Raw genomic sequence first — 27434 nt, 5'->3', positions numbered from 1 at the left:
CGTGGTGTGTTGAATTTGAATGAGTGCTGTTGACTTGCAGATGGCCAGGGTGCATCCTTCCTCCTCTGTGAGCCCACTGCATGGCTGTTCTGTGCTTTGTGCTCATACACCCAACAGAGCTTTACTGTGGCATTTCCCATTCTTTGCACAGGTAGCTTCCCAAAACTTCTGTCAGAGTCTTATTTTCCATGCGCTAACTCTGCTGGAATAAACCAGGCGATGGTGTTCATCCTAACATCAGAGTTGAGAGCCCTCGTGCAAACAGTAGAAATAAATTGAATGGCTTTTCATGTATTTGTGGTACACAGCTTTCCCAAAGAGGTGTGGGAAAGGAGAGTTGAAGCATAGCTTAAATGTCTTAAGATGTAGATTTCTTATTTTTCCTTCTGTTATGTCATTAGTGATTCTTCTCAGCTCAGAACCGCATGCCAGGTGTCTGCTCAAAGTCACAGAACATGATGCAGTCTGTAAAAACACCAGGCAGTTCTGGAATGTGTGGAGTGATATTTCCTCCACGTTTCAGATTCAGCATAGGGATGAAAACCCTGATCCCCTGGGGTTTTGTATGAAGCATGCAACTTCTACTGAGCACCACACTGTTGTTTCTTCCCTATCATCCCTCCCACCCCTCTCTTACTGAAATTGCAGTTTCCCTTCCTTCCCATCGCTGCAGGGGCAGTACTGCGTTTAGCAATGCAGGAATGTCCTGCCTGTGCTCAGACACAAGACCGCAGTGTCTTGGCAAAAGCCCCATCTCCTTGCTGGCCTGGAATGTGAGAACGACCTGGCCAGCCCATACCAGTGTTTGAAACAGGCTCTGAAAATGCTGTGCAGCTGAGTGACTTCTCATGATATAGTGGGGATGCCAGAGAAATGGCAAATGCAGGCAGGTGGGCATGGTGAAGGGAGGGTGGCTAAGAAGTGCCATTGTCACCTCGTGCAGGATGTGCTGAGGTGGATGTTCCCTTTGCTGCTGAGAGCAGTCACTGTGTCACTCTGGATGCTCTGGCCTCTGCTGTCCTGCTCATCAGCCTTTCCACTTGCACTCCAGCACTGGCACTTGAGGCTGCACTGCCTGAAGCTCTTCATATTTCTGCTGTGGAGCGTGAAGGGGTGGTGAGCTTCCTTGTCTTAATGAAGTGGGTTACCTTCCAGCAGAGTCCTCTGGAGAGGAGTCTCCTCCTCCCAAATTGGGGAGCTTGCTGCTCAGACGTGACACTTCCATCATTACAGAGCAACAGGATAAGCAGAGAGGAATCAAATTGCTTTAAACGTGAAGGCAAACGCTAATTCCTTGCCTCCCTGCTCCTCCTCCCCCAGCAAAGAATCGTAATTGAAATGACACGTGGTGCCCTTCTGGCTCCAGTGAGGCTTTATAAAAGGTTTCTCCTTCATGCCAGGTCCCAGAAGGTGACTGTCAGCTTTGTGGGGTGCTTTCCCCCAGTGGGCCATCTGGTACTTAGGGTGACAGAAGCAGAGTGCCAGCTCTGGGAGCACCAAACAGCCAGGGAGAGCAGGGTGAAGAACTCCTGGGCTACAGAGCGTGCTGGCTGACAGGAACACTGCCAGAGTCTGGACCTGCTGCTAGGGCCACCTTTTGGAAGAACTGCAGGGGCTTTTTTAAAAGTTTTTGGGAAGTTTTCCAGAATTTCAAACCTTGGGTTTGCTTGCTGTCTGGTAAGAAGTCAGAGGTTTTCAAAATGTTCAGTCCTGTACATCCTGCTCCTTGTTTGCTTTGATGTGACCGTGTCCTGGAATTGTCTAAGGAATGGGGAAATATCCAGTGATCAAAACAAGTGGTGAAATAGGTGATTTCCCCCAACCTTCCCCAAAGCCAGTTATTCCATGAGTCAGTTGTGTGGTTCCTTCCTGCACACCTGGATTAAGCCCTGGAGGCTGTTCCTGTCGAGTAATGTGTCTGGCTTGTTGTTTGGCCAAAACAGGTGAAAACCCAAGTATCTTCCCAGCCCCCTTGACAAATGTGGCACCTGGGGAAGCTGAGCCCACTCAGATCTCTTGCTCCTTCAAGAGGGTTTTTGGCAGTGAACACTGGACCTCAGCACGTGCTCTGGTGTGTTCTGTAGGCTCACAAGAATGGGGAATGGCCCAAGCCAAGAACTGAATTCCCACTGACTGGGCTGGCAAACACAGAAGAGACCTGAGGAACTGAATTCCACCCCGCAGGCTGCACCTTCGGTTAAGCAATGTTTGGGCACAGCTGTTTTGGTTGCAGCTGTGTTTTGGCAGCATGGCTGTGTGAGTGGAGGTGGGAGCTGTCTGCAGACACTGCTGTGGACACTCGATGGCTGCTTTGTGCCAATGCAGAAGCTTTGCAGAGATTACTTGGATTTTCCCCAGCTGTGGCCCATTTAGCAGGTGTCCCTGGGGTAGGTAGTGATGGCTGGTGAAAGATGCTCAGTTTTCCGAGTATAAAAAGAAATCCCAGCCAAGCACAGGGTTGGATGGAGCGGGCTGGTTCCAGTGTGCAGCTTGGCCTGGGCTCAGGGCTCAAACCTGGTTGCTCACACCCTTACATCCCCACAGATCTCGCTCTGTAGCTGCTCCTTGTGGACACCCCTAACGGGAAGCTCTTGTTCCCCTGTTCACACTACAAGATAAGAAGTGAGTTGGGATGTGGCTTCCAGGTAGTTCTGAGATCAAATGTGATCCCCTCCAGTGACTCCTCCTGCCTTGCTGCCCTGAGGGTAAGGGGACTGTGTGGCTGCTGGAGGCCTGTAAGCTGGGTGAATTCCTCTTGCTGAATTGGTGTGGAGCTCCAAAGAGAGATTTAACTCCACAGACTGACTGTATATTCAGCTTCAGCTCCTGACCAGCCCTGAAATGAGGCCATGCCTCTCCCAGCAGCACACACAGCTCCTCTGCCACCAGAGATTGGCAGTATAGATGGTGCTGTTGCACTCAAGACTTTTTCTTAAATGAAAGGAAATATCACGTGGATATTTTCTCTGGTTGATGCTAGGGGCTGCTTGCTTTAAGGGCAGCCATGAGATAGAAAACAGCTAGAGGGGCTGTCACCTGCCAGGCCATTTCTACTCATTTATTTAAGATTAGCTTCGTGTTCAAACCTTCAGCAGTGCTGCACTGTGCCAAGGAGACTGGCAAACATTGTGTGCCTGGGTACAGCCCAGCTCCCAGAGGGGGTGGCTTCAGCACTGGGGGTTTGGAGCCAGCTTTTGGCACACCTCTGCCTTCTCCCCTCTCTCTGTTTGAGGCCATGGCATGTAATACAGTTACCACAGAGTAATTTTCCCACGCACTTAATGACTTTCTGGGGATGGTGCCATTGCTGCTTAGAGGGCTGCAGGAAGCATGTGCTGTGGTGGGCAGCACCTTGGGGCCTGGTGCCCACAGCATCACTGCTTTGTGCTCAGCCCTGAGCTCCCTTTCCAAATGCAAACTGCTGGGTCTGAGTGCTCATGCTAGGGAAAGTCTCTTGTGTTGCACGATACAAATTTAAGCAGTGAGGGGAGATGCAGTTGTACAACAGGGAAATTCTGGGAGGTGCTGGATGTCCCTGAAGGGCTTTAGGAGGTGGCTCTGCTGGCTCTCTAAGCAGACAGTGTTTTTGGCTTTGATGCCCATTTATAACTCAGTGCTGAGAAGGTCAAGCATCCACTGAATGCTGTTTCTCCTCTGTGCTGGTGGTGTTCTTGCCCCACCCCAGGGGCATTGTGGGCAGCCAGCACAGGGGAGCAGAAGGATGGGCAGGCAGCAAGGAGTGAAATGTGCTGCTCTCTGCATTAGGGCAGCTGCTTTAATTTTGGGGGACTGATTTCTCCTTCCTTTCAACTTTGTTTCACTCTCCCTGTAACCACCTGACCCAAACCTTGCTCCTGTGCAGCCTTCTGTTGTGCTGTCTGGTCCTGAGCTCAGCTGCATCTTGGGACAGTAGCAACAACAAAATCTGGGATGGAGAGGAGCAAGCTGCAGCCCTGGGGAGAGACCCACAGTGAGGGTTGGATTATTCTGACTGGGTTATTCAGCAATGCTGCAGTGAGCCTCTGGCCCCAGTAATAAGTTTTGCTGGAATTTCTGTCATTCCTCTTCCCTGCCCTGTCCTACCCTAATGCTGGAGCAGGGACTGTCCATCCTTGAGCAGGGTTTCACAGGCAGATTGGGGATTTCTGACCTCTGCCTGCTTGCCAGATGAGTTCCAGCTCATTTAAAATCAAGTATCAACTTTGGTGGCACAAGCAGCACTGAGAAGCAGCAGCTGCAGAGTACAAAAAGTAAAATGAAGGGTGTGGAGCACATCCCAGTGGGTTTCAGGGACTGTGGCACTGCTCTCTGCACAGGGTCCCATGAGCAGTTTCTCCCATCCTGGCTGTGCTGCAGGATGCTGAGGCCACAGACAAGCATGCACTTGCCCTCTGCTCACTGCAGTCCCTTCTCCAAGCTCTAATTGCCAAGTATCCATGATTTATAATTTTTCCTCCCTCTATTAAAATACAGGACATCTCACTGTAGCCAGCATTCACCCCTAGAGTCCCCTAGGAGAGATTTGTGAGTGGTAATTAGAGTGCAGGAGCCTTTAACCTCGAGGACATCTCTCAGCATTGAGCTCCCTGTGTAGAAAGTGCTGACTGTGTTTTGGCTGATGCCCAAGCTTAGAGCTGCAGCTCTAAGGAGCTTTCTCTCCTGGCACCTCAGTCTGTCTGCTAAGTTGGAAGCTAGGAAGCAGGGGGAGCATGAATGGTGGGATGGGGATGGTTTCCTTCCCACTCCTGCACTCCTAAATCCTTGCTGATGTCAGGTGAGAGCTTCTTGTGGTCTGTGTCCCTTCCACTGCATGACCCTTCCAAGAACTTCTCCAGTCTCCTGCTGGCCTCTAGTTTTGGTCTCTAAGACTGGCCCCGGCATTCACCAATGTTCTACCCTTGCCATGCTGGTACCAGTGTCAGCTGAAGGGCAGCTGAGCCCCACAGCTCTCTCCTTAGCATCAGCCTCTGCCACCATCCCTGCTCTCCCCCCTCCCTGTTCTGCTCGTAACACACCCTTGGTAAAGACCTGGGCCTGGGCCGGCATGCAGCGCTGCTCCATGCGGTGGCAGAGGACAGGGATGTTGCAGTCCCCCCGCCCTGCTGCATCCCCATGCACCGGTGCCGCTGCCAGCAGCCGCCACACCAGCAGCGTGGGGCTGTGCTGGCGCTGCAGACTAATGATCAAATCAGCTGGTGGCCAAAGTACAATTACGAGTCGTGGCTGGGAGCTGCTCCCTTCCAAGAGAGCTAATTGAAAATACACGTAGGCCATTATTAGTAATTAGGAGGTAGCTGCTGTTCGGCAGGGGACAGTGGCGTGGGATGTGCATGCAGTGTGTTCACCCCGACACCTTCCAGCTGGACTTGGATGGGTGGGGGGAGTGTGGGGTGAGATCTGGTGAGCCAAGCTGGAGGAGCCCCACTCCTGCCTCCCCAGCTGCTTCCTCGGTGGCTGTCTTAGATTCCCAACGGGTCTCAAGGAAACCGGGAGACTGGGAACGGAGCTGAGCTTCTGGGACAGAGCAAGGGTGGGGTTCGTGCTGGGGGAAGCCTGCCTCCCATTGTGGTGAACTGCCTGCTCCCTGCAGCCTCCCCGGGCTGAGCCCATCACGTGCCCGGGAAGGTGCAAGGTCCAGCGGGGCAGGGATCGCGGAGTCGAGGGCTGGCAGCCGGAATGAAGCGCCTGCTCTCCCTGCTGGGCATCCTGCAGCTCCTGGGTGAGTACGGCCAGGGCCCGGCCGCCGTGGCGAGCAGCGGTGACCGCGGGGCGAGCTCCGCCTGTGCTCCAGCAGCCCTGGAGCAGAGCTGCGGGCTCTGTCACTCCCAGCGTAGCTGACAGGCGGACGGGAGAAGGCATTTCCAGCCGGACACGGGGAAGGCAGGCAGGCACCGAGGCTGGGACAGCCGTGCGGAGCCTGCTGAGCCTCTCATTTGAAGTCAGCAGCGCTGCGCTGCAGGACACGCTCCCTGTTGAATATGCATGTAGCTTTGGTGTTCAAGGACTGCGCTTCCCGGGAGACAGGGCCGATTAAATAGCACACTGATACTTCCAGGGCTGGGGAGGGTGCAGGAATGCAGGGGGCAGAGTGATTAACCTGCGGCCGGGGGAGCCGTGTCCAGGGTGGGCCCGCTGTGAGCCCGCTCGGCCTCCGGGCCGTGAGGCTTTGTGCCCTGGGGCGGGCCGAGCTTATCGGCTGCAGCTCCGGCCTCTCCATTACCCACCTTCCTGGCGGCAGGGACACGAGGGAACCGCAGCAAGGACGGAGCTATTTGCCATTGCTGTCTGGGGGCTTTTTTTCCTTCTTAAGCTCTTTTCTGCTCGGAGCTAGGAAGGTGTTTATGCCCACAACACTGCGAGCAGCTGTTTGGCTGCAGTTCTTACCGCCGGTAATGTTTTTTTCCCTCTCGGAGGGAAAACACGGCACGGGTGTGTTCGCTCTGCCTCAGGGCTCCCTCAGGCACCCGCAGCCCGGCGTGAGGCAGGGGAGCCCCTCCGCGGTCGCACCTGGGCTCCAGGACTTTCATTCTGGTTAAAAATACATCGTTTCCTGTTCACCTGGAGACGGCTACTACAGCCAGCGGTCTCGGCAGAGCCCCTGGCAGAGTAAAACAGCGCAAATTGCACCTCAAGGTGATCCCTGTGTGCTGATGGAGCCTCTGCAGGCACATCGCACCCATCGCTCGGAGGAGCCGGGCCCGGGCTTTGTGCAGCGTTGCAGTCACTGAGAGCCCCTCCCGTCCCGGGCTGGGCCCGCGTTCCCTCTGCAGTGCCCCAGCCCTTCCACCACGGGCTTTCTACATACTGTGTAATTGTGTGGGTCCTTCTCCTACAGAAAAGATGATCCATTAAAATTACAAAAGTAGGGGTTTTTTTTTGGTAATTTTCTCTTCTGTGTCTCATACTCACTTGCCTGAAGCCATTGAATTCAGGCTTCTGGAGATTCATTCATCTTCAGCTGAACATGCATCCCCCAGCCAAGCCTGGGCAATGTCAGGTTGGGAGGCTGCTCTGCTGTGCTTGTGCAAACAGAGAGGTCAGAGTGAAACCCCCATCTGCCACGTCTTGTCCCTGCCCAGCAGGCTCATCTCTGTGGGGCCCCAAGAGCTGGACTGCCACTGTCCCAGGAAACCCCAAGGGGAAGAACCCTGTTTCCTAACATGTTTATGTCTCAGGCTGAAGTACATCACTGAATCCTCCCTCTCCAGCTCTAAACACATGAAACCAGCCTATACTTGTGCTACATGTCCCACAGCAAATGCCCTTTCTTCTCTTGCCCTGTCTTAGTGGTATCACAGCTCTGCATGCCCACTCTGTACCTTCTGGAAAACAAAGCCTGAAGAATCTTTACTTGTTTAATTAGTCTGAGTGACAACTGAACCCCCTGCAAGGATTACTTAACTACCAGGTGTATGTTATTCTTACCTTTTGTCTGCAGGACACTTCCCTGCCTTCTGTCTGCTTGCTGAGTGTTTGTCCCTTGCTTCTCTTACTGTCTGGGTGGCTAAAACCATCACCCAACCAAAAAAAAATCCCCCCTGTAGAGAAAGGCTGTGACTGCTCAGCTGGAACAGCACAGGAGCTGCTCTTGGGTAGAAAATCCCCAAATATGACCTATAAATGCCAAGCCATCCTAAAGCACATCCCAGATCAGGCTCCTAGTGCCTCTCATGGACTGGGTTAAACTGGATTTTCTGTTCTCTCCCAGCTGCCACCGCTGCCGTGTACAAGCAGTGGATCCCCAACACCAATTTTGAAACCGCGTCCAACTGGGATAAAGGCAGAGTCCCCTGTGCCAGGGATGTGGTTCACTTTGAGAAGGACAAGGTATAGACATTTAAAATTTATTTTTGTCTTCACAAAACACCATCAGGCATTGCAAAATCCCCTTTACCTGCCAGGGCAAAGCACACTTTATTCTTGCTTTTCTTACAGGTTGTCTCAGTCTTCGTTGGCTCTCCCCACGCGCTGACAGACATGGTAAGGCATGGAGGGCATAGGTGCACAAGGGTGGGCGAGGGCAGGGCCAGCCCTGGAGCTCTGCCTGGTGGCACATTCCCTTGTCCCCCTCTCCACAGAATCATAAAATGGTTTGGCTTGGAAGGGACCTTAAAGGTGATCAGCCCCAACCCCCTGCCATGGGCAGGGACACCTTCCAGCAGGCCAGGTTGCTCAAAGTCCTGTCCAACCCAGCCCTGAACACTTCCAGGGATGGGGCATCCACAGCTTCTCTGGGCAACCTGTGCCAGTGTCTCATCACCCTCACAGTAAAGAATTTCTTCCTAATATCTAATGTCCTACTGTCCTCTGTCAGTTTAAAGTCATTCCATGGACTTTGACACTTTCCTCCATGGTTCAGCCAGACCAAGGATGTCTCAGCTGGGGAGAGGAACAGGAGTCCTACAGTAGCCTGGGTTTCTCTGTACCATGAAACCAAAAAGCCCATTTCTGCTTGTTTTGGTTGATTGGTTTTGTTTTGTTGCTTGTTTGTTTGCTTGTTGTTTGTTTGTTTTTATTTGGGGGAATGAGAGTACAGCAAAATCCAATTTCATTTTAAAGAAATTGATTTTTTCTTCTCAAAGGAGGGATAAAACCCCCTCTATGTGATGGAGAGCTTAGCAGTATTTGGCTGAGGAGCACCAACCCACAGCATTGCTGACAGAGCAGCCCTGGGCAGAAGCTAAGTGAAGCTGACATCAAAATATCTTGAAATGAAAACAGACTGTTCTGGGAAATCCCAAAATGTTGCTTGAGAAATTTTCTTCAAGTGCCATTGGCTTTTGTATTTTTCTGTGGTATGATCAGTGTTGCTGTGGCAGGATGGGCAGGATGCTGAAATGTGTGTATTGAGTGATATAAGACTGGAGGGGGCTCAATTCAGAGGGGGTTTCTGAGCAACCTGGTTTTGCCCCACATGAGAAACTCTGCCCCAGAGCAGGCTGACAGGCAGCCATGGAAACATGGGCTCTCAATCTCTTGGAGATTGAGAGGGTATTGAGAGGCTTGGAGGGTAAAATTTAACAGGGAGGAATTAAAGGGAAAAGCAAACTCATTGTCCCACCCTGCCAGTGGGGGATGGGTCACCAGTGAGCCCTCTCTCAGTGCTGGGACAGGAAGAGATGGGCTGGATCCTGTTTGGAAAACCTTCTCCTCCAGACCTGATGAGTTTGTGGATGAGATTCCTCTCTTGGTTTTAGGGCAGCTTTGCTTTTTTATTGGCCATTAAATTTGAAGAAGCCCTTGAAATTTATGTGGTGTAATTTGTTCAGGCTGTCTATGCCACTAATAGTTTTGATGCTTTGATAACACCATGTGCCACATTTAATCCCTCTACAAATATTTGGAAAAGATACTTTATTTATATGGCATTTTAAATATGAATTTTTGAAGGAAAGAATGTACTGGGGGAAATACGTACAAATATAACGTAATAAATGATGTGGAATTTACCCAGAGAAGAAAAGAGCAAAATACCACTCCAGTAGATTTTATTTTACTTACAGATGAATGTATAATATTTCTAAAGTACTTTCATCAGAGGCCTGCAAAGTGCATAATTGCAGAGCAGCATCAGTCATTACTGCTGAGCCTCCTGCAGCCAAGCTGGAGAGCAGAGCTGAGCAGCCTGGGGGCAGGGAGATCCACAGAACCTTTGCACAACACAAACCAGCATCCATAGCCCTGCCCCCTGCTCGGGAGGATGGCTCCTACTGCAGCTGAGGGGTGGGTCAGGGTGCCCCAGTGACCCCTGGCTCATCCCTGTCAAAGGATCCAGAGTCCTGGCAGCAGCCCCTGGGGACCCTCTGCTGCCTTGGGGTTTCTCTGGGCCCCTGCTGCTGGCAGGCAGCTGCACAGGCTCCAGGGTGACAGTGAATTTTGTGCAGATGGGGAGGACTGCTAGGGGGATCCATGAGGGGATGCAGCATCACGTGGGCTGTGAGGGCACCATTCCCCTCCTGCACTGAATTGCACTGCAGGTGAGCAGCCAGCCCTGCCTATAACCTGTACTGCAGCTCACACCTTCTTTCTGAGCATCACTGCCCCAGCCATTCCCTGTGAACTGTCCCAGCATGTCTCTTAGTGAGGTGGTTAATATTTCTTTGTAATTTCAGCTCAGGCACTTCCTTCCTGTTCACTGCCATGCTCTGCTGTCACCAGGTGACACAGGGACTGCCAAGGTTAGGGATGAAAAAGGAATGAAACCCACCACCTGAGCCAGGCTGCCACTCATGCAAATGGCATGAAATTTGGCAACCAGCTGGTTAGAAAATGAATTGGTCATGAGGATTTTTGCGGGGAGGCTGGGCTGCACCTGTTCAGCTGCCAGCCACACGCGCTGGAGCATTAATCACTTTAAATCAGCAAGAATACATTAAGCTTTAGAGTCACCATGGAGATGCTATACAGCCTTTGGCCAAAAAAAATAAAAAAAAGCAGAATGTTGTTTGCTATAGTACCATAGAAGGAAATTCATGGCTGAGGAGGGATTAGGCTCTCAGTGACTTTCATGAAGATAAGTGCCTGCTGTGGCACGTGTAGGGGAGGATGCTTGGTGCTGGTGGTGGAGAGACAGCATGAGATCTCCCATTCCAACTCCTCAGCTGAGTGTAGTGCCAGGCAGTCCTCGTGTGTCACCATCACACTGGACATTTATGTGAAAGCTCACTTCTGTATGGTGAGCTCTCCAGCTCCCCTCCCCATCCCTCCCATGTGGGCACCAGCCAAGTGCTGGAAGATGCTTTCTTGGGAGGAGGCTGTTGGGGTGCAGAGCCTGTCTTCCTGCTCAGAGCCCACCCACTGAGCACCCAGCTCAGCAGTTATTTGAAGTTTCAAATGAATCCCTAATTCAGTCACACATTAAATCCAAATCCAGCTTAAAGCGTAAGTGGCTTTGATGCACAACTGTTGTGATTAGGCTGGATTTTCTATGGTGTTTAGCTGCCTAAAGATGCAGATCAGTATTTAGCCAGCTTTTGGAGGTGCCTGAGACTAAATGTGCAGAAAAGATGGAAATGGAGGTGATGATGCCTGGCATGGGTGCTCCAGGGTAAGGCAGAATTTGGCTTTGTTTGTCTCCTGATGGGGGAAAAAGACTCCTGAGAGGGAGTGGACCCTCTGGCTATGTCTGTGCTTCCAAAGGGAGCCAGGCCAGGGCATGGCTGCACCAGTGAGCCTGGTGTTTGCCCCAGTAACAGCAGCCCTGGTGCAGTTTGTGCCTGAGCTGGCCAGCACTGACATGTGGGCCAGGGATGGATGCTGCTGCTTCTATTTTCAGGGTGGCAGGAGTCGGGTTTATTCACATGGGCAGAGCAGCCTTGCTCGGCCCCAGGGTCAGGACACTGGCTGGGGTTACTCAGCAGCCCTCACGTCACCTTTCCAGCTCTGCCCCATCCCTGAGCTCTGCTGTGGGGCGGCATCTGTCCATACCCCTCCCTGCCTGCCCCACGAGGGGCTGCAGGGCTGGGCAAGGGTTTGGAGTGGCACTGGGGTCTGACCAGGGGCACCTCCCCCAGCCTTATATTTTTAGCTGCCTAATTGTGAGAGCAGAATGTACTCGGCTTTGCTGCAGGATGCTCCCGCTCGGTTCCTGGCAGAGATTGATCTTGAAATGCCAATTGCTCTCCAGGGGCACCGGCTCTAATGAATTGCCACAGTTCGCGCTAGTCCCAGGCACCGGTGCTCCCTCCCCCACCTCTTCCCAGACAGCGGGGTAATGAAACAACCAGAAAAGGGATTATTTTTCCTTCCCCTAAGATGAAGATAAAAAATTTCAGGGGAGTGTGTACCAGCACATAATTCCAAGATGGAATTCTGCAGTCTTTTCTGTGTCAGCGTTTACAATGAAGGTGCATGCAGGAAAGGAGTTTGGTAAAGCAGCCATTTACACTCATCTCTCTGAGTCTATTTGCTCATTTCAGGCTGGTTTCCAGCAGGAGGAGTTATTAAAGTCTGATGAGCAGAGCAGCTTGCCAGCATCCTGGGCTGTAGCGGATGCTGGAGCCTGTCTAGCTGGGAAGCTGCTCCATGGACCGTCTGCCATCCCTTCTCTGCTGGGCACAGCCCCTCTGCCCACACCTCAAGCCTCTTCCTGGCTTTCTCTGACCTTGTCTGTAGAGGAAAGTTCAGGAAAAGGAGCTTAGCTAATCTGAAATAGATTTGGCAAATGGCTTTAAGCCTCTCTTGTGTCTTCTGCATCCAGAGCTCAATGTCTTCAGCTACCCAAGGGGCTTCCTATGTCCCTGTGACACCTGATTTTTGTACGCTGTCGGGACCTGTTCGGCTAGAAGTCTGTACTGGCCATTTGCAATGAAGTTAATGGGATTTTTGGGTCTGTTGTTTATCTTCCCATGGCTTTCACTGGGCCCTCTGGGGTGGTTTGGCAGGAGCTGTACTAGGCAGCACCTGTGTGGCATGGCCAGGAGCTATGGCTTCTCTGTAGGGACGGGCAGGACCGTGATGTGTTGGGAACCTGATGTGTCAGGCCACCCCTGTGCCAGGGGATGTGGTGGCAAGGTCAGGTTGGGCAGGTGCTGTGGGGAGCCCGTGTGCTGAAACACAACCTGAAACGTGATGAGCAGACCCAGCAGGGGAGCCGGCTCTGGCGTTAATGACAGCGCGGCTGTGCTGCTGCTGCTGGGCAGGGAGAGCAGCCAAGCACCTCGTTAGCTTGCAGGGGATGACACTGAAATGATGATATCCCTTGGCACGCCGCTCCTGTGCCTGTGCTCCTGCCTGCTCTGGGTCAGAAGCAGAGGGGTGAGCTATTGCTGGGGTCAGAACAGGGCTGTGGGCATCCCCCACCACTGCTGGTGGGGCCCATGGACAGCAGCACCAGCCTCTGTGCCCCAGGCATGCTGCACCAGCCTGCACGAGCGTGGGGATACAGGCTGCAGTTCTGGCCTGGTTTCCTTGGCAGGGTAAAGCCCCATTCCTCATGGGACCATGTGCCTGGGCAGGGAGGTCTTTGGGCAGCAAGGTGCTACTTCAGCACCAGGTGACTCTCACACAGAGGTCTTGAGGTGGCAGGAGGTCATCCTGCCTTGCTGGGGACCTGGATGAGCTGCTGTGAGATCGAGGGCTGTGGCAGGAACAGGCTGGCTCTGGCAGCAAACTGGGGGTGTGGGGTGGCCTGTGTGGCTGAGAGGAAGGACACTGTCCTGAGGGAGCAGGTGAAAGCTTCACCTGGACCAGAAGGTGAATAAATGAAACCTCAGTAATGAACCCAAGAAATGCTGGGCTGCAAGTGAGCCCCTGGCAATGCTCCAGAGTTATCTGAGGGATTCACCTGTGGGTGATCCTGGCCCTGTGCCTTTTTGGGGTGTCAGCCAACAGCTGGATATCACCCAGGCACCAGCTGTGCTGAGACTCCCAGCCCCAGCAGACACTGGGAAAATCCCTGCTGTTCTCACCTGTGGGCAGAATGGGCCGGGCCTGCCCATCTGCTGCCCCGGCTGCCTGCTGCTGCCACTGCCCCAGCAGGGCTGTACTGGGAAAGATGAAATGGAAAAGATTTCCATTGTGCATTATTGTTTCTGGTGAGTTACAATAGTCTGTGTTGGAGCCGTAGCCCACCTGCATCCTATCCCAGTGATGTTTTTCAGTGGAGGGCCAGCAGCACCAGGGCCAGAGCTGCTTCTGGGCTGGGTGCCAGGCAAGGAGATGTAGCTGGGGGCTGATGGCTGCTGACCTGCCTGCTGATGCAGCCGTGGGTGCAGCACTGTGGAGCTCAGTGTGCCCAGGCAGTCTTAGTGTTGAGTGATGGGGATGGTGGCACCATCTCATCCAAGCAAGGAATTCAAATGCATTGATGTTGCAAATAAAAGCAAGGCTGGGGGAAGACCTGGCTGCAGTCACAAGTGGTGTTCACCCAGGTTAAAGCACAAGTGCTGCATTTTTCTGATAATGGTGGCATGCCAGTCACAGTGCTCCTGTCAGTCATCTCAGCCTGATGCTTGTGACTCAAGGATGTGCCAGAGGCTGGTTCCAATCAGAGGCCACCTGATTGGAAAGCCATCTTTCAGGACTTTGCTATTTTTTATTTCACATTTTGGAGGTTAGTTTCTTTTTCACTTATGCATTGGGGGAGCAGATTCCTTCTGGTAGTGCAATGCTGGGGCTGGTCCAAGAGCCACATGGGGTGTTTCCTCTTTTTTTTTTTTTTTCCCTTGACTTTGATAAGAAAAATGATGACTGTGTTTTGGTTGCCATTACATTTGATAATGATAACTGAGGAGATAAGTGATTTACCTGTATCAGGGATGGAAAATGACTAATGGGACTCTAAACACTCACTGTATTAATGGCCCTGGAGTACATGTTGGCAGGAGGAAGGGAAAGCAGATGAAACTTCCAGCTTTTTGGCTTTGGTCCACTGGTACCTGTCATTGCTCAGTTCAAAATGTACTTGGAAAGTGGCCCAACCTGTATGCAATTTCCATACTAAATTCCCAAAGGTAGAAAACCACTGCCCAACCAGAATGTCTATTTGTCCTCTGCAGTGAGCCGAGATGCTAAACTTATGTTAGGAAAAAAGAAAGGGCAAATTATTTACAAAGATCCACTGGATGATGGAGACTCTCCTGAAATGCTGCCCAGTGGTGAGACTCTCAGGCAGGGCTGGTGGTGGATGTGCAGCACAGCTGCCTCAGTGGGCAGGGAGCCATAGCTGCAGGGCCCAGCCCCAGACATTCCTGTGACTAAGCAGAAGTACAGAGCTCTTCCTGAGCTTGATGTTTGTGGAGATGAGGTGACTGTCCTGTCTTGCATCGTGTTGTGTTGCATTTTAATTCCAGGGCTGGTGCTTGCAGTGTTTGGGTAATCCCAGGGTGTGAAGGGGCATGGTGTGTGCTCACTCTCATTTCCCTGCTACACTGACACCCACATGAGCAGCTTCCTGGAAGGCCAGCCAGCCTGGGATTTTGGCCTCAGCAGTGGAGGGCGATCTCCTGTGGTGGCTGGAGAGGCTGCATCTTGTCCAGAGAGCTCAGAGGCCAATGTCTCCAGAGCACAGGCGCTGCGGGCATGGGGCAGATTTGGCATGAGGCAGATTTGGCATGAGACATTTCTCCCAGCTCTCCTCTTGAGTAGAACTGGTGCTGTGTCCTGCTGGCCCACCCAGACCTGCTTGCCCTCCCAAGCACGTGCGGATGCTCAGAGCTGACTGCCATGAAGAGCTGGTACCCTGTGCTGGTGAAAGGATCTGCTGCATCCCATCCCAAGCCCCAGGCTGAGCAGCTCAGATGGCCCCAGCAGCCAGCTGGCCACCCTTCCTGCCTGGCCCTGCTGTGCACAGCTGGCTGCAGGGGCCAGCCTGCAAACCAGGCAAGAGACAGTGCCCAGGGGCTGCAATGGCCCAGCCAGCCTGGAAGAAAGGACTGGGCTGGCAGTGCTGCTGGCACTGGCCTGAGCATGGGTGGCAGCTGACTGTCCCATGGCCTGCTCCTGCCTGAGCTCACAGGAAGACAAGCCAGGGCACTTGAACTGAAGTACAGCATTTTGTGGTTGAAGCTGGTAGCATTGCCCTCACCCAGCTGAATGCAGGCCAAGTCCTGAGCCTCCAAACAGACATGTTTTGATGGCTTTTTCATCTGCAGCTAAAGGACATGATGCCTTTTGTATCCTGGCAGACCTTTCAGCCTTTTTCAGTGCTTTGGTATTGGACAAATTTCCTTACTCAAAAGTAATAGAAATTCAGAGAACCTGATGGCAGGACACAAGCTGTGGTCTGATGAAGCAGTGTCCATAGGCAAAGGCTTCTTCTTGGCTGGGGGGAGAGTCCACACCCTTGGCAACCTCAGTTATTCCCAGTGTCCTCCCCTCTTGTCCAGCCCAATGTATGGCATTGCTGGGTCCACAGCAGATGGTGCAGAGGAGCACTGTGGGACTTGTCTTGGTGACAGCCACCCTCTGCTCTCTATCCTGGCTTCTCATGGTACTGAACCAAGAGAGGGGCACCAGGGCTAAGGCCTTCAAAGCAGTGCACCAACAAGACACTAAACTTCTTAACAGGTGCCCGCCTACAGTTTGAGGGTGATGAGCTTTTTGCCTTGTCCACCTCCCCCATCCCTTCCCCATGGTGGCCTCTGAGTGGGACTGAATTTCCTCAGGCAGGACTGCCCAGGGACAGAGAGCTGTCATGGCCACCATGCAGCAGTCAGTCATTAGTCTTACTTTCTCTAACCTACATACATATTTAAAGACCAGTTAAGTAGATGAAACCTTAAAATCCCATTTAACTTTTTCTGCCTGAGCACAGGTCCCTGTATGTTGGCATAACTCAGTCCTGGAGGGCTTTCAGCTGCTGTTGGGAGTGATGCTAAAACACCGGATAGACCAAATTAGAGAAGGATGCCTTGAGCATCACTGACTCTAAAATATTGGAAGAAACCATGACTTTCCCTCTGCAATTTCTAGATATAAAATAAGATGGGCTGGGCTGAATAACCCGTTTGCTGTGGGTGAGTTGCCTGAGTTGATCATTTGTCAGGGCCTGTCCCAGAGTTAGCAGTGCTGGCTGGTGACCAGGTGGCTGCAGTTTTTTGCTGGAAAGGTTCCCATGGCAGAGCTGTGCCTATTGAGGTTCATCAATGGGTGGGGCCTGCAGGCTGAAGCCAGGTCAGTGCTGTGACCCTCACTACCAGCTGGTGATGTCCTGCCCAACAAGAAGAGAGTCTGGCTATGGCAAGCTGCTCCAAATGCCACTGTGCATTTCCCTTGGCTTGTGCTCAGTGTAAATTCAGTACCTGACACTGTACCAAGCATAGCCTGGGCTCCTGATTTATATTTTGTGGGGCAAGCACAGCCCCTGGAGGTGGGAACCCATTAAGTGAGGGGGCCTCTGGCACTTGCAGAGTAGGGTTGGGTTTTTCTTGGTGTACCAGCCATGCATAAATCCATTCCTGAGCTGCTGCAAGTGTGTATGAGAGGAAGAAGAAACTGTCAAAGAGCTTATTTTGCTTTTTCGTGTTCTTGCTCCTCGGAATGCTTTTCTGTGTTATGGAGGATAACATCACACTGCCTCTCCCCATTGCAGGATCCCCATCCATAAAACCAGGAGCTGATACTTTTCCAAGCACATGGGGCACGGTAAGGGTAGCTCCTGATAACTGTAAAGTGCCTTGGAGACTGTGAGTGTAATAGGCAGCCTAACAATTAGCAGTGTTATTTGGTAGCAAGCCTGGGTGGCTGGCAGCAGGACAGTAACACTCTGCATCCTTCATCTAGTACCTGCCCCTGAACGGAGAGTTCCTGCTGGCAGCTGGTGCAGCCTTCACAGCTTTCGATGGCAGCTGGGATCCAGGCTGTGACTCAGGTATTTTGTGCCCAAACCAGGCACCCATCAGGCTGTGATGAGTCATGTAAATTCAGCCCAAATACCTCTACAAAGGTCCTGCCTCAGGGCAAAGTGAATCACTCCTCTTCAATACTTACCGTTTCTTTGATGACCTCCCTCACATCAGATCGTTTTTTCCTCCTAGATCACCTGTCTTCTTAAAAGGTAATTATAGTAGGGAAACCTTTGAAGTTGTAGCAGAGAGGCAAATATTGTTTGTATTTTCCCCTGCCTATTAAGCATGTAGCCACATCAAAGCCCTTATTTTCTCTGCCATGGTGTTTCTAAAGAAAACCAGTTAGGAGTTACACACTGGTGATCCAAACCATGGCCACCACAACAAGCTGGCCTTTGGCCCCACACACGCATCCTCCCCTCCCCCAGCCCATGGCTGAGACAGCAGCTTTGTGTCATTGCTGCCTGCTTTTATCTGAAAGCTATTTTCTAGGGAGGTGTATTTTGGGTGCTTAAGAATTGCCCCATGCTTTCAGTGGCTAGTAACTTCTTAGTTCCTCTACAAGGGAAGGAAATATTCAAGCAGAGCATCTGTGCCTGCACTCTGAATGGGGAAAAAAAAAGAGAGAGAAAGTCTAAATCAGTCTCCCCAGAGGAAGAATTGTATCTTAAGACTGTCTGGAGCCACTCTGAAAGCCTCATCCCTATATTTTTTTTTGTTTTGGGACTCTTCGCCCCTCAGCAGGGATGCTCTAGCATCTGTGCTTGGCACTGGGCTTTTCCTGCTGACCATGCACTGCTCCCCTGAAATCAGCTGCCGTTTCTGGGACAGCTTTCACAAATGGACTTCTCTAAAGCATGATTTCAAAATGAATGCAAATAATTCAGTCACTAAGTACCTGCATGCTGGCTAAATTGGTTCAGCTGCCGGGAAGGGAGAGAAGGAATCAGGGCACTGCATAAGACTAACCAGCAGGGAAATGGTTAATGGTTAAATAATTTATAGTTAAATTGAGCACTGGCTTTGGGGTTACCTGCTGCAGCGAATAGGGCCTGTCACATTTCTGCAGACTGTCAGGCTGCTGGGAAACTGGGACATGAATTATCATACCCATTTTTATCAGATTTAGCTGTTACTCAGCATTCAGGCAGATGTTTTCCTCCTTAACATCCTCCTTAAGGATGAGCTTTTAAAAACGGGGAAAAACTATCCTGTGGGGTCTGGGCCTGGAAGCCTGCAGGCAGATGTGGGATTTGGGCTGAGACCCCAGCCCTGAGTGCTGGGAAGCTTAGCCAAGCTCTGGGAAATGCCTGCAGTGGGTGCCCATGAGGGGGATGCCAGGGCCAGCCCTCGGCTCCCTGCCCACAGGGTGAGATCCTTCACTTCAGGTGAAGGTTTTGCCAACCCAGATGCATCTGCTGGGGCTTTGGATTTGGGTTGGGGTCATGCCCAGCCTTTTCTTTCCTTTTTCCAGGTGGAACAGCGAGGTTTGCTGACGCTGAGCACCGCTCGTGGTTCGACCCCACGCTGTGGCGGGATGTCCTCCCCAGCGGGGAGCTCAGGCCCGGCGGGCCCATCTTCTCGGTGCATGAGGAGCGCGTCCCGTGCCGCCACGATGATGTTATCTTCCAGCCCGAAACCTCCTTCCGGGTAAACACCGACTCAGCGCAGCCCGTGATTCACCTCCGCAGCATCTCTGTCATGGGCCAGGTGAGGCGGGAGAAACTGGCTCGACACCTTCTCAGCACAGCCCCGAGAGGGGGAGCAGCGCTGCACAGGGAGATGGGGCACACCCGCAGGGCTGCAGCTTCATGAGGAGCTGCTGCTGCTGCTGTGGATGGCCTCCATGGCTTTTTGCATCAACCAGTTTGTTATAGGCTCCCTCCCCGCAGTATGGGAGTTCAGGCTGTCTCACTATGAATGTTTTAAAAAGGGCCAATATGCACGGGTCAAACCATCAGCAAATGGCAGCTTCTGTGGCTCCCAGGGGTCTCTCCCTTCCCAGGCACGTGTCTGCAGCCGTGCTGCTCAGGGACCCTCTGGGGACACTTCCCTCCTGCCCCCGACCTTAACATGGCCTGTGGCCCAGTGATCATCTCCCACCTTTGCTTCAGCACTGCTCTTTAATTGATTGGAGGGATAATTATAGAAGCGCTGGCAGCCTGCTGTGCCTCAGCCTGGGAATCAGGCTCCCCACGAGCCCTGTCCCTCCTGGTCGGAGGAGCAGAAGATCACAGGCGCTGCAGTGGTAAACACAGGCTCCTTCCAGGAGTGGGAGATGCGGCAGGCGTTTCATAAGTTATTTATTATTTCTGCTGCTGTGCTGGCTGGGATCTGCCATTTCGGGGCCAGGCATTAGGTAGCTGCTTTTTGAGTCATAGACTCAGTCGGTGCCCAGGCGGGTGCAGGCGAGTCTGAACAAGGCAGCGCCCCAGTGGAACTCACGCCAGGCCCACATAGCCCCAGGGATGCAGAGGTGGATGCTCTCTTGGGTGCTCAGAGTGATGCTGGTCCTGCTGATCCTTCAGACTACCCCACAGCACATCATCCCACCCAGGGACCACTGCTGGCTGTTCCTCAGGGCTGGGGCTGATGCTGAGTGATGAGATGGAAGGAGAAGGTGCTTTTTATGAACTGACCCTATGAGCTTCTCTATCCCTTTGTAGCCAGCCTACTCTGTGCTCTGTGATGACTATTTTCACCCCAGGGCCTGAGAAATCTACCTGTTGTGCCAGAGCATGGAGACACTTCCTGTGGAAGAGAGTGGGTGAGGGAATCACCGTTGACTTGGCAGGATGAGGCTGGTTAGTCCAGCTCAGCCTTTGCTAATGCCAAGCACATAGAAATTCTTCCCCAGATAGAAGGAAAACAGCTCAGACCCAGCCCCCTTCCTCCCAGTAGTGAAAAGCTGGTAACTTGAATTCTCTGAGCCGGCAGAAAGATGGAAAGCAAAAAAAGAAAAGACCCAGCCATCTCATTGTCATTGTTTTTGGTTTGAGAGAGTTTTTCTGTTGGTCCAAGGGAAAAGATGGAATGGGTGCTTTGGCAGGGTTTTCCTGCTGCATCACTGCCTGCAGTGGGACTCCCCAGTGATGGCCTTCAGATGTGACACCAGGTGTCCCAGCAGCATGGCTGGGTGCCAGGGGCCAGCACTGGGACCTGTCCTGGGATACTCACCTGCCTTGCTGCTCTTCCCTGCACAGGAGCTGAACACCCCATCATCCTGGGCTGGGTACCTGGGGGGGCCCTCTGCCCCGCTGCAGTTTCATGGCAATGGCACTCTCCAGGTGACAGGCACTGGCTGTCCTGATAAGTCTGGCTGTGCCTGTGGGAACACCCTGGTGAGTCTTCCCTTTCCCGTTTTGGGGGCTCCAGTGCAGTTTGTGGGGCAAGGACTGACACTGCCCTGCTCTCCTTTAGGATGGCCCTCGCATCTGCGCAGCCCTGCTCAGGGCACCAGGGAGGCAGTGCCCAGTGCCAGCGTGCCAGAGCCCTCTGCAGCCCCTTGGCCACTGTTGTGGGGTCTGTGGTGAGTGGGGAACACGGCCCTATTCCTCCTTCCTGCTATGCCAGCTGCCCCATCCTGCTTCCTCTGGCTCCATGGGGGAAAGTTGGGTGCAGGGGGTGCTTGCTGCTGGTTGTAAGCTGGAGTTTTGCTGTATGACTGCTGCCAAGGGTCCCATCTGTGGGTCCCATGTGCAGATCCCATTGTGCCACCTTCCAGCACGTCTCTCTGAAGAGCTCCTGGCTTTTGGGAGCTTGTTCTCAGTAGCAGCCCTTTGTCCCTGCTTCTGGTTTATCCTGTCAGGATGTCACAGCTCGTCAAGCTAATAGGGCTCTGCTGAGTTTATGCAGCTGAAAACACACAGAGGAAATGCAACCTTTTCCACTGTAATGTCAGCTTCCCAACAGCCAGCTTGTTTAATTTCATTTAAAATAAAAGCATGCAGATTGACAGCGTTCTCTCTGGCATGGGTGCTCCTCCATTAATCTGCATGAAATGTTGCTAGGGGCAATTTTTCATGCACAACTGTACCTGGATACTTGGCATCCAATATTTGGTATGTCATACCAAATTCATTAAAATGGCACCATATGTTTCTCCAACGTGCTCCTAAAAGCATAAGCCCTTACAGTCTTTAGGACAATTTAAAATTTCAGCAGATGCTTAATTGTATTTTAAGGAAAATATTTGTCTCCATGATTGCAGTGCAGTGGTGTGGGGAGCACAGGTATTCCCTCCTAGCCTTCCCCCCATAGCCAGGGTAGTGCTGCCTCATGGCCCCAAAACCAGGGGCATGAGGAGCTTTCCAAAGGGATAAGTAAGAGAAAACTTTCCAGGGAAAGCTTCTCTCCTGAATATGCTGGAAAGTTAAAAGCCTTTCATCAAACCCAGCTGACAAAAAGACCAGCAAGGGAGGTTTGTCCCTGAGCCCAGCCAGATCAGTTGCACAGGGTACCAGAGGGTCCCCAGTGCCTATTGTGGCAGTCAGAGCTGTGCTGCCATGGCTGCTCTCTGCCCACACGTGGTGAGTTTGATGTCTGTCTGTCTGTTTTCTGGCTGCAGGGGCCACCATTAACCTGGAGTTCACTCCTGATTTTGACCTGCAGAAGTACCAGGACAAATTGGTCCAAGAGTTGCTGAGCCAGGTACTGAGCCTGTCAGATTGGGAGGGGCTAATGAAACCACAAGCCACTGGCCACAGCTGCTGGTGACTTGATGGTTGTGGGACTGTGTGGGGTATGTGGTCCCAGCAGTGCAGGGGTGCAGCTCACTCCCCAGCACCCTGCCAGGCCCACGCTCCCTGTGTGACCTCTTGGATGTGCCTTCTTGCTGTGGGAGCTGGGTCCTTGCTCCCCACCACAGCTCCACCATCTGCTGAGCTCAGGGCAGGAAGAGCTGCTGGCTTGCAATGGGGAAGGATGCAGGGGGGCTTGCTGCTCTGGAAAACAGAGGGGAGCAAGGAGCTCAGCACACACAGCTGGGGTGGTGCAAACCTGCAGCAGGGCATTCCCTGGCACTGGCCAGCTCTCAGATGCTCTACAAAGCATTGCTTCATGCTGCTGCTTGTCAGACACAACATGACATCCCTCCTCTTTGCCAGGGGCTGCTGGGGGAGGGAGGTGTGCTCTGCATTGCACTGGAGGGTATTGCTCTATTGATCCTGAGCTGAAAGCTGTCTGCCTGCCCTCCTTACAGCCACACGTCTTCATACAGCTTTTAATGGGTGTGATACATGAAATTTCTTTCTCAGCATGCTCTCCTCCATGGGGGCTCATTGTGTGCTGGGTGCTGGTCAGAGCCTGGGAGAGAGGGGATGTACAGGCCTCTCCTTTGGGAAATGCAGTGGCACTGCCATGACAGGGATGGCAGCTCTGTGGTGGGGCTCACAGGAGGGTTCAGGTGGGCCTTGCAGCTGCACTCATCGTGGCTGTCTGGAGCTGTGACTGATGTGTGCCTACCCTCTCCCTGGCTTTACGTGTCTCCTTGTGTTTTGGGAAGCCCAAATACGCTGGTGTGCAGATGGCCATGTCCAAGGTGCACAGAGCACAGACCTTCCTGGGCGTCGTGTCCCGAGGCGCCGCTCCTCTCATCCAGATTGTGCTGATTGATGACAGAGCGGGAGCGCAGGCGGGCACCGCTGCGGAGCAGCTGGCAGCAGACATCATGCAGGACATAGCACAGCACGGTAACCCCCTGTCCTCCTCAGCAGATCCCCTGCAGGGGCACCCAGACCCACTGCTGGCCAGAGCTTTGCATTCCCTGCCCGCAGCCCACATGGCCAGTGGGGTTTGAATGTCTCTAAGGAGGGAGATTTGACAGCATCTCTCCGCAGCCTGTCTCCACAACTGACCATCTTTGCAGTAAACCAGTTTTTTATATATAAATACTTAGATAAATATAGGTATTTAAGTGGAATTTACCATATTCAGTATCTGTCCGTTGCCTCTTGCCCTGTCACTGGGAGCTGCTGAGAAGAGGCTGGCTCAGTGCTCCAGCTGTGGCTCACCAGGGCAGAGCAAAGTGGAAGGGTCACCTCCCTTGTCCTGCTGGCAGTTCTCCTCCTGCAGCCTGGGATACCGGTGTGCTTCCATGCCATGTCTGACCATGACCAGCTGGGTGCCTGCCAGGGCTCCCAGGTCCCTGTCTGCAGAGCTGCTCTGCAGCCAGAGTGCTGCTTGTGGAGGCAGACAATGGAAGCTGGCAGATGTTGATGGGCACACAGGTCACAGCCAGGGGACGTGGTGGTCATTGTGCGGGTGGCAGACCCACAGGGGCTTGTCCCCATTGAGTCCATCCACCTGTGAATCCCATCCCTGTTCCCAGGGAAGGATGATAAGCCGGGCAGGGAGGACCTGACCCAGCTGAAGGCTCCCTCTGCCATGGGTGTGGGGATGTGTTGCCCTGTACAATCCTCATTCCTATTTCTTCCCAGGTGAAGCTCTCGGCATTTCAAGTGGCAAAATGGAAGTGGCCACTGGCAGCACTGCCAGCGGGCAGGTGGGGAGCCACCCAGTGAGCAGGATCACAGCAGGGACAGTCATGGGGCTGCTCTTCAGTCTTCTGTTCCTTGGAGGGATCCTCTTTCTCTACAGAAAGGGAAAGCTGAGGTAGGGATGGGGCTTCTGCCAGCAGCAGATATTCAGGCTGCCTCTGCCTGGGAGCAGCTGCCAGCCCAGGCTGTCCTTCCAGCCTGGCACACAGGGGCACACGGTGCTGCTTGGAGCTCCCATGGAGAGGGGCATGCCCTGGCACCCTGCTACCCCCAACATTACTGTTCATAGAACCACAACATGGTTTGGGTTGGAAGGACTCAAAGATCATCCAGTTCCAACCCCCTGCCATAGCCAGTGACACCTTCCACTAGCCCAGGTTTCTGAGAGCCCCAGCCAGCCTGGCCTTGAACACTTCCAGGGATGGAGCATCCACTGGGATGGATGGAGCTTCTCTGGGCAAACTGTGCCAGAGCCTCACTGCCCTCACAGTAAAGAGTTTGTTCCCAATATCTAATCTAAATGTGTCTTCTGTCAGTTTAAAACCTGTCCTTGCTCCTCATGGTTTTCTGGAGGTAAGGTGGCTGAAAAGCACTTCTGTATTCTTGGACTGTTGCTTCATGCTCCTCCACAGCCAGGAGGAGCTGCCTCTTGGCAGGGTGCAGTGTGCTTGGGTGAGAGCAGGGCTGCTGCAGCTCAGCTGGAGCTCTGCACAGCCTTGTCATGATTCCTGGTGACATCTGAGCTCTGCACAGCCTAGTCATGGTGCCTGGTGACATCTCCTGAGTTCTGCACAGCCTAGTCATGGTGCCTGGTGACATCTCCTGTTCCTTGGCACCATTAGTTTGCAGCCATGATGGGGAGGGGAGCAGTGAACCTGCCAGAAGCTCAATGGAAATGCATCAAAATAATGCAAAACAGTTGTCCCACAGCATCATAACCATTAAAGGGAGAGAGCATCCAAGAGCAAGTGCAGCTTCTGATGCATTGCTTGTTCACACAGCATGGAGTACAGAGTGCAGGTCCCAGGGGAGGGCTGGAGGGTGCACCTGACTGCACCACAGCTGGGAGCTCATCAGAAATACCCCTTCTTCATCACCATTTTCCCTCACAGCTTGGATATGGGGCTGGCAGTGATTAGGGCATCCCAGCAGTGCCACAGCAAGTGCTTTGGGCACCCACCTCGGCTCCTCCCACATGCACCCACCTTCTTGTGGAGGGTTTTGCAGGGTACCCAGCTGTGAGCAAGTGGGGTTGACTTGACACATTTGAAAACCAGGGGCCAGGAATTGCTTAAAGTTGCATGTGCAAAGTGCATCTGTGTCTGCCAGGGGGTGCTGAGCTCCCTGGTGCTGGGGCTGCTGTTTCACAGGCTCACAAGTCAGGTTATTTGTTCCCTCTTGCCTCCTCCACTGGGATTTTGTCCCTGTGCAGCAGTGGCCCTGGCCAGGAACACTTGCCCTGCTGCTTGACACGTGCTGACATGATATTTCCTAGCAGTAAACCCATGCCTTCATTTAATTTCTAAATAAAACTCCCAGACCCATAATTGCTACTTGATGATTTATCTTTCACTGAAGCTTCTTTGGATGCTGGACAGGCCTTTGAAACCAGCTCTGTCAGCAGCAGGAGGGAATTTTGTGTAGCTACAGGAGACAGAACTGAACACGAGCCCAGGGCCTGTCCCACTCCTGCTGCAGGCCCCCCTTGTTTCCACCAAAAGGGGCCTGGCAGAGCCTCTCTCAGAGCTCCTGAGGTGATGTGCATGGACCTGCTGCTGAGCCCACCTGCAGCAGGTGCCCAGTGCAGGGGGGTGCTCAGTGACTGGGACCCTTAGGATAAAAGTAATGAAGAAAATAATACAAGTAGTGATGGTGATTAAGATGAAAAAATGATAATGTGATAAAAGTAATGATAAAAGTAATGATAAAAGTAATTAATACTTGTTGAGATTACAGTGGGAACAGGTGGCAATTCATTTAGGCCACAGGGAAGGAATGGTTGCTCCAAAGTGAAGCCTGTGCTGGAGTTGTCTGCCTCTGCAAACTCCTCCCTCCAGAATGCAGGTCCTAGATCTCCAGGCTGAATGATTTCTGCTGGATACAGCTGCTTTTCCCTGGGAAGGGGTACAGATACCCCATTTCAATAACAGCCTGACATTTTGCCCTTGTATAATTTCCCATCCACCTCTTGAGGACGCTGGGTTTCAGCTGGGGGAGCTGCAGGGCTGAAGGGCTGTGGGTGCTGATGCCCATCTCTCCCCAGGTTGCCTGCCCTGCGCCCGCAGCACCCCTGGGAGAGGATGGAGGAGCCGGCGCCCCCTGCACCAGCCAGTGACAATGGCTTTGACAACCCCGTGTTCAGCGTGGTGAGTCACCCCTTCCAGGGCTGCTTGGGGCCTGGGCAGGAGCTGCTGGCTGCTGTGACACACCTGAAAGCCTCTTGGGGTTACCCTGAGAGGGGCCCTGCTTTCCCCAGGCCAGGAGGGGTTTGTGGGACATCCCTGTTCTCCCTCGGGTCACCAGCCTCTTGGCTGCTGCAGGGACTCAGCCCTGGGTGGGTTTTGCCCAAGGGTTTTGTTCCTCTTCCCCAGTGGTTGTTTTTCCTCCCTTGCTATTGCAGGAGCCTCCAGATGTTGACCTTGGAGAAGTGGCATCCAAAGATCTCCAGGTCTTCTACCTCAACCCTCTGTACGACGCAAGCGAGACAGAGACCTGACGGTGTGGACTCATGCTGGGGGCAGACCCCACTCCCTTGGGGATATCACCACCTCTCCAGCCCTCACAGCCCCTCACAGCCCCTCACATCACTCCTGGTGGGATTTGAGCCAGAAGCAGATCCCACCTGAATAAAAGTGTCTGTGCAGTGAAGGAAACCGTAGCAAACCTTCACTGCTGGGACTCAGTCACATGGACATGGCCTCCCTGGTGTTACTTCTGGGTTTTAAACTGTATTTTGCAGGTGTCAGTTCTTTTTAGATAGTTCAACATTGAGATTTGGGTCTCAGATGGTATCCAGAGAGGTTGGGGTCTAGCTCAGGACCCCATGCTTTAGCCAGCACTGTGCTGGGCTTGCCCCAGGGCACACAGCAGGTTAAAGGAAGCATCCCTGGATGCATGACAGAAATTCAGTGCTCAGACACATTTTAGAATATGACCCAGAGCCTTCAGGACCTGGAAGGTTGTTTTGCTTTCCAGCAGCATGCTCAGTGCTGGGGATCTCTGCTCAGGGTCCCCATTCCTCCTCTCACTCCTGTCCACTGGGTGCTGGTGAGGTGCAGTCCTGATTAAACAATTCTCTCCCCAGGAAGGCTTCTGGAGCTTGCTCCTTCCCTCTGTGCCTGGACTGATAGGTAAGAAACCCTCTTAGACCTTTGGGGATTTATTCTGTTATTCCTCGAGGTGAGAAAGTCTTCTCATGGTAGAAGGATAAGGAAATTTGATGCCAGGGTCCCTGGGAGGGATGCAGGCAGGAACTGAGGGCTGGGGACAGTCACACCACCCCATCTCTGACAAGGACTGGGGCAGTGGCACTGAGGGGCCTCGTTAGCTCTGGCCTGTGTCAAACACCATCATCTGCTCACAATGTCAGGCAGTGCATCTTTATGGAGCAGGGCTGATGGGTGAGGTGGAAATTATGGATATGTATGCA

At 52.9% G+C, this 27434-nt stretch overlaps 1 protein-coding gene across 1 annotated transcript; it reads left to right on the top strand.

The window, feature by feature from the left end:
* Positions 1 to 5536: 5536 nt before the first annotated feature.
* On the top strand, positions 5537 to 26697 carry AMN (amnion associated transmembrane protein). The gene is made up of 12 exons (XM_071426402.1): positions 5537 to 5719; positions 7709 to 7827; positions 7936 to 7980; positions 17224 to 17311; positions 18763 to 18998; positions 20492 to 20629; positions 20709 to 20817; positions 21856 to 21938; positions 22792 to 22978; positions 23726 to 23900; positions 26049 to 26151; positions 26406 to 26697. The coding sequence occupies exons 1-12, from the start codon at positions 5677 to 5679 to the stop codon at positions 26499 to 26501; spliced, it is 1422 nt and encodes a 473-aa protein (XP_071282503.1). The 5' UTR covers positions 5537 to 5676; the 3' UTR covers positions 26502 to 26697.
* The last annotated feature ends 737 nt before the right edge of the window (positions 26698 to 27434 follow it).

This window comes from Agelaius tricolor, unplaced genomic scaffold (assembly GCF_023055355.1).
Source record: "Agelaius tricolor isolate 1412-34295 unplaced genomic scaffold, bAgeTri1.0.p SCAF_5, whole genome shotgun sequence".
In the NCBI taxonomy this organism is placed as follows: domain Eukaryota; kingdom Metazoa; phylum Chordata; class Aves; order Passeriformes; family Icteridae; genus Agelaius; species Agelaius tricolor.
The sequence above is the reverse complement of the archived record's forward strand: the minus strand, read 5'-3'. Positions and strand labels throughout refer to the sequence as shown.

Coding starts and splice junctions, on each gene's coding strand:
- AMN (XM_071426402.1), top strand. CDS start 5,677: ATGAAGCGCCTGCTCTCCCTGCTGGGCATCCTGCAGCTCCTGG. Junction 5,720..7,708: donor GGGCATCCTGCAGCTCCTGG/GTGAGTACGGCC, acceptor GTTCTCTCCCAG/CTGCCACCGCTGCCGTGTAC. Junction 21,939..22,791: donor TCCAAGAGTTGCTGAGCCAG/GTACTGAGCCTG, acceptor TGTTTTGGGAAG/CCCAAATACGCTGGTGTGCA.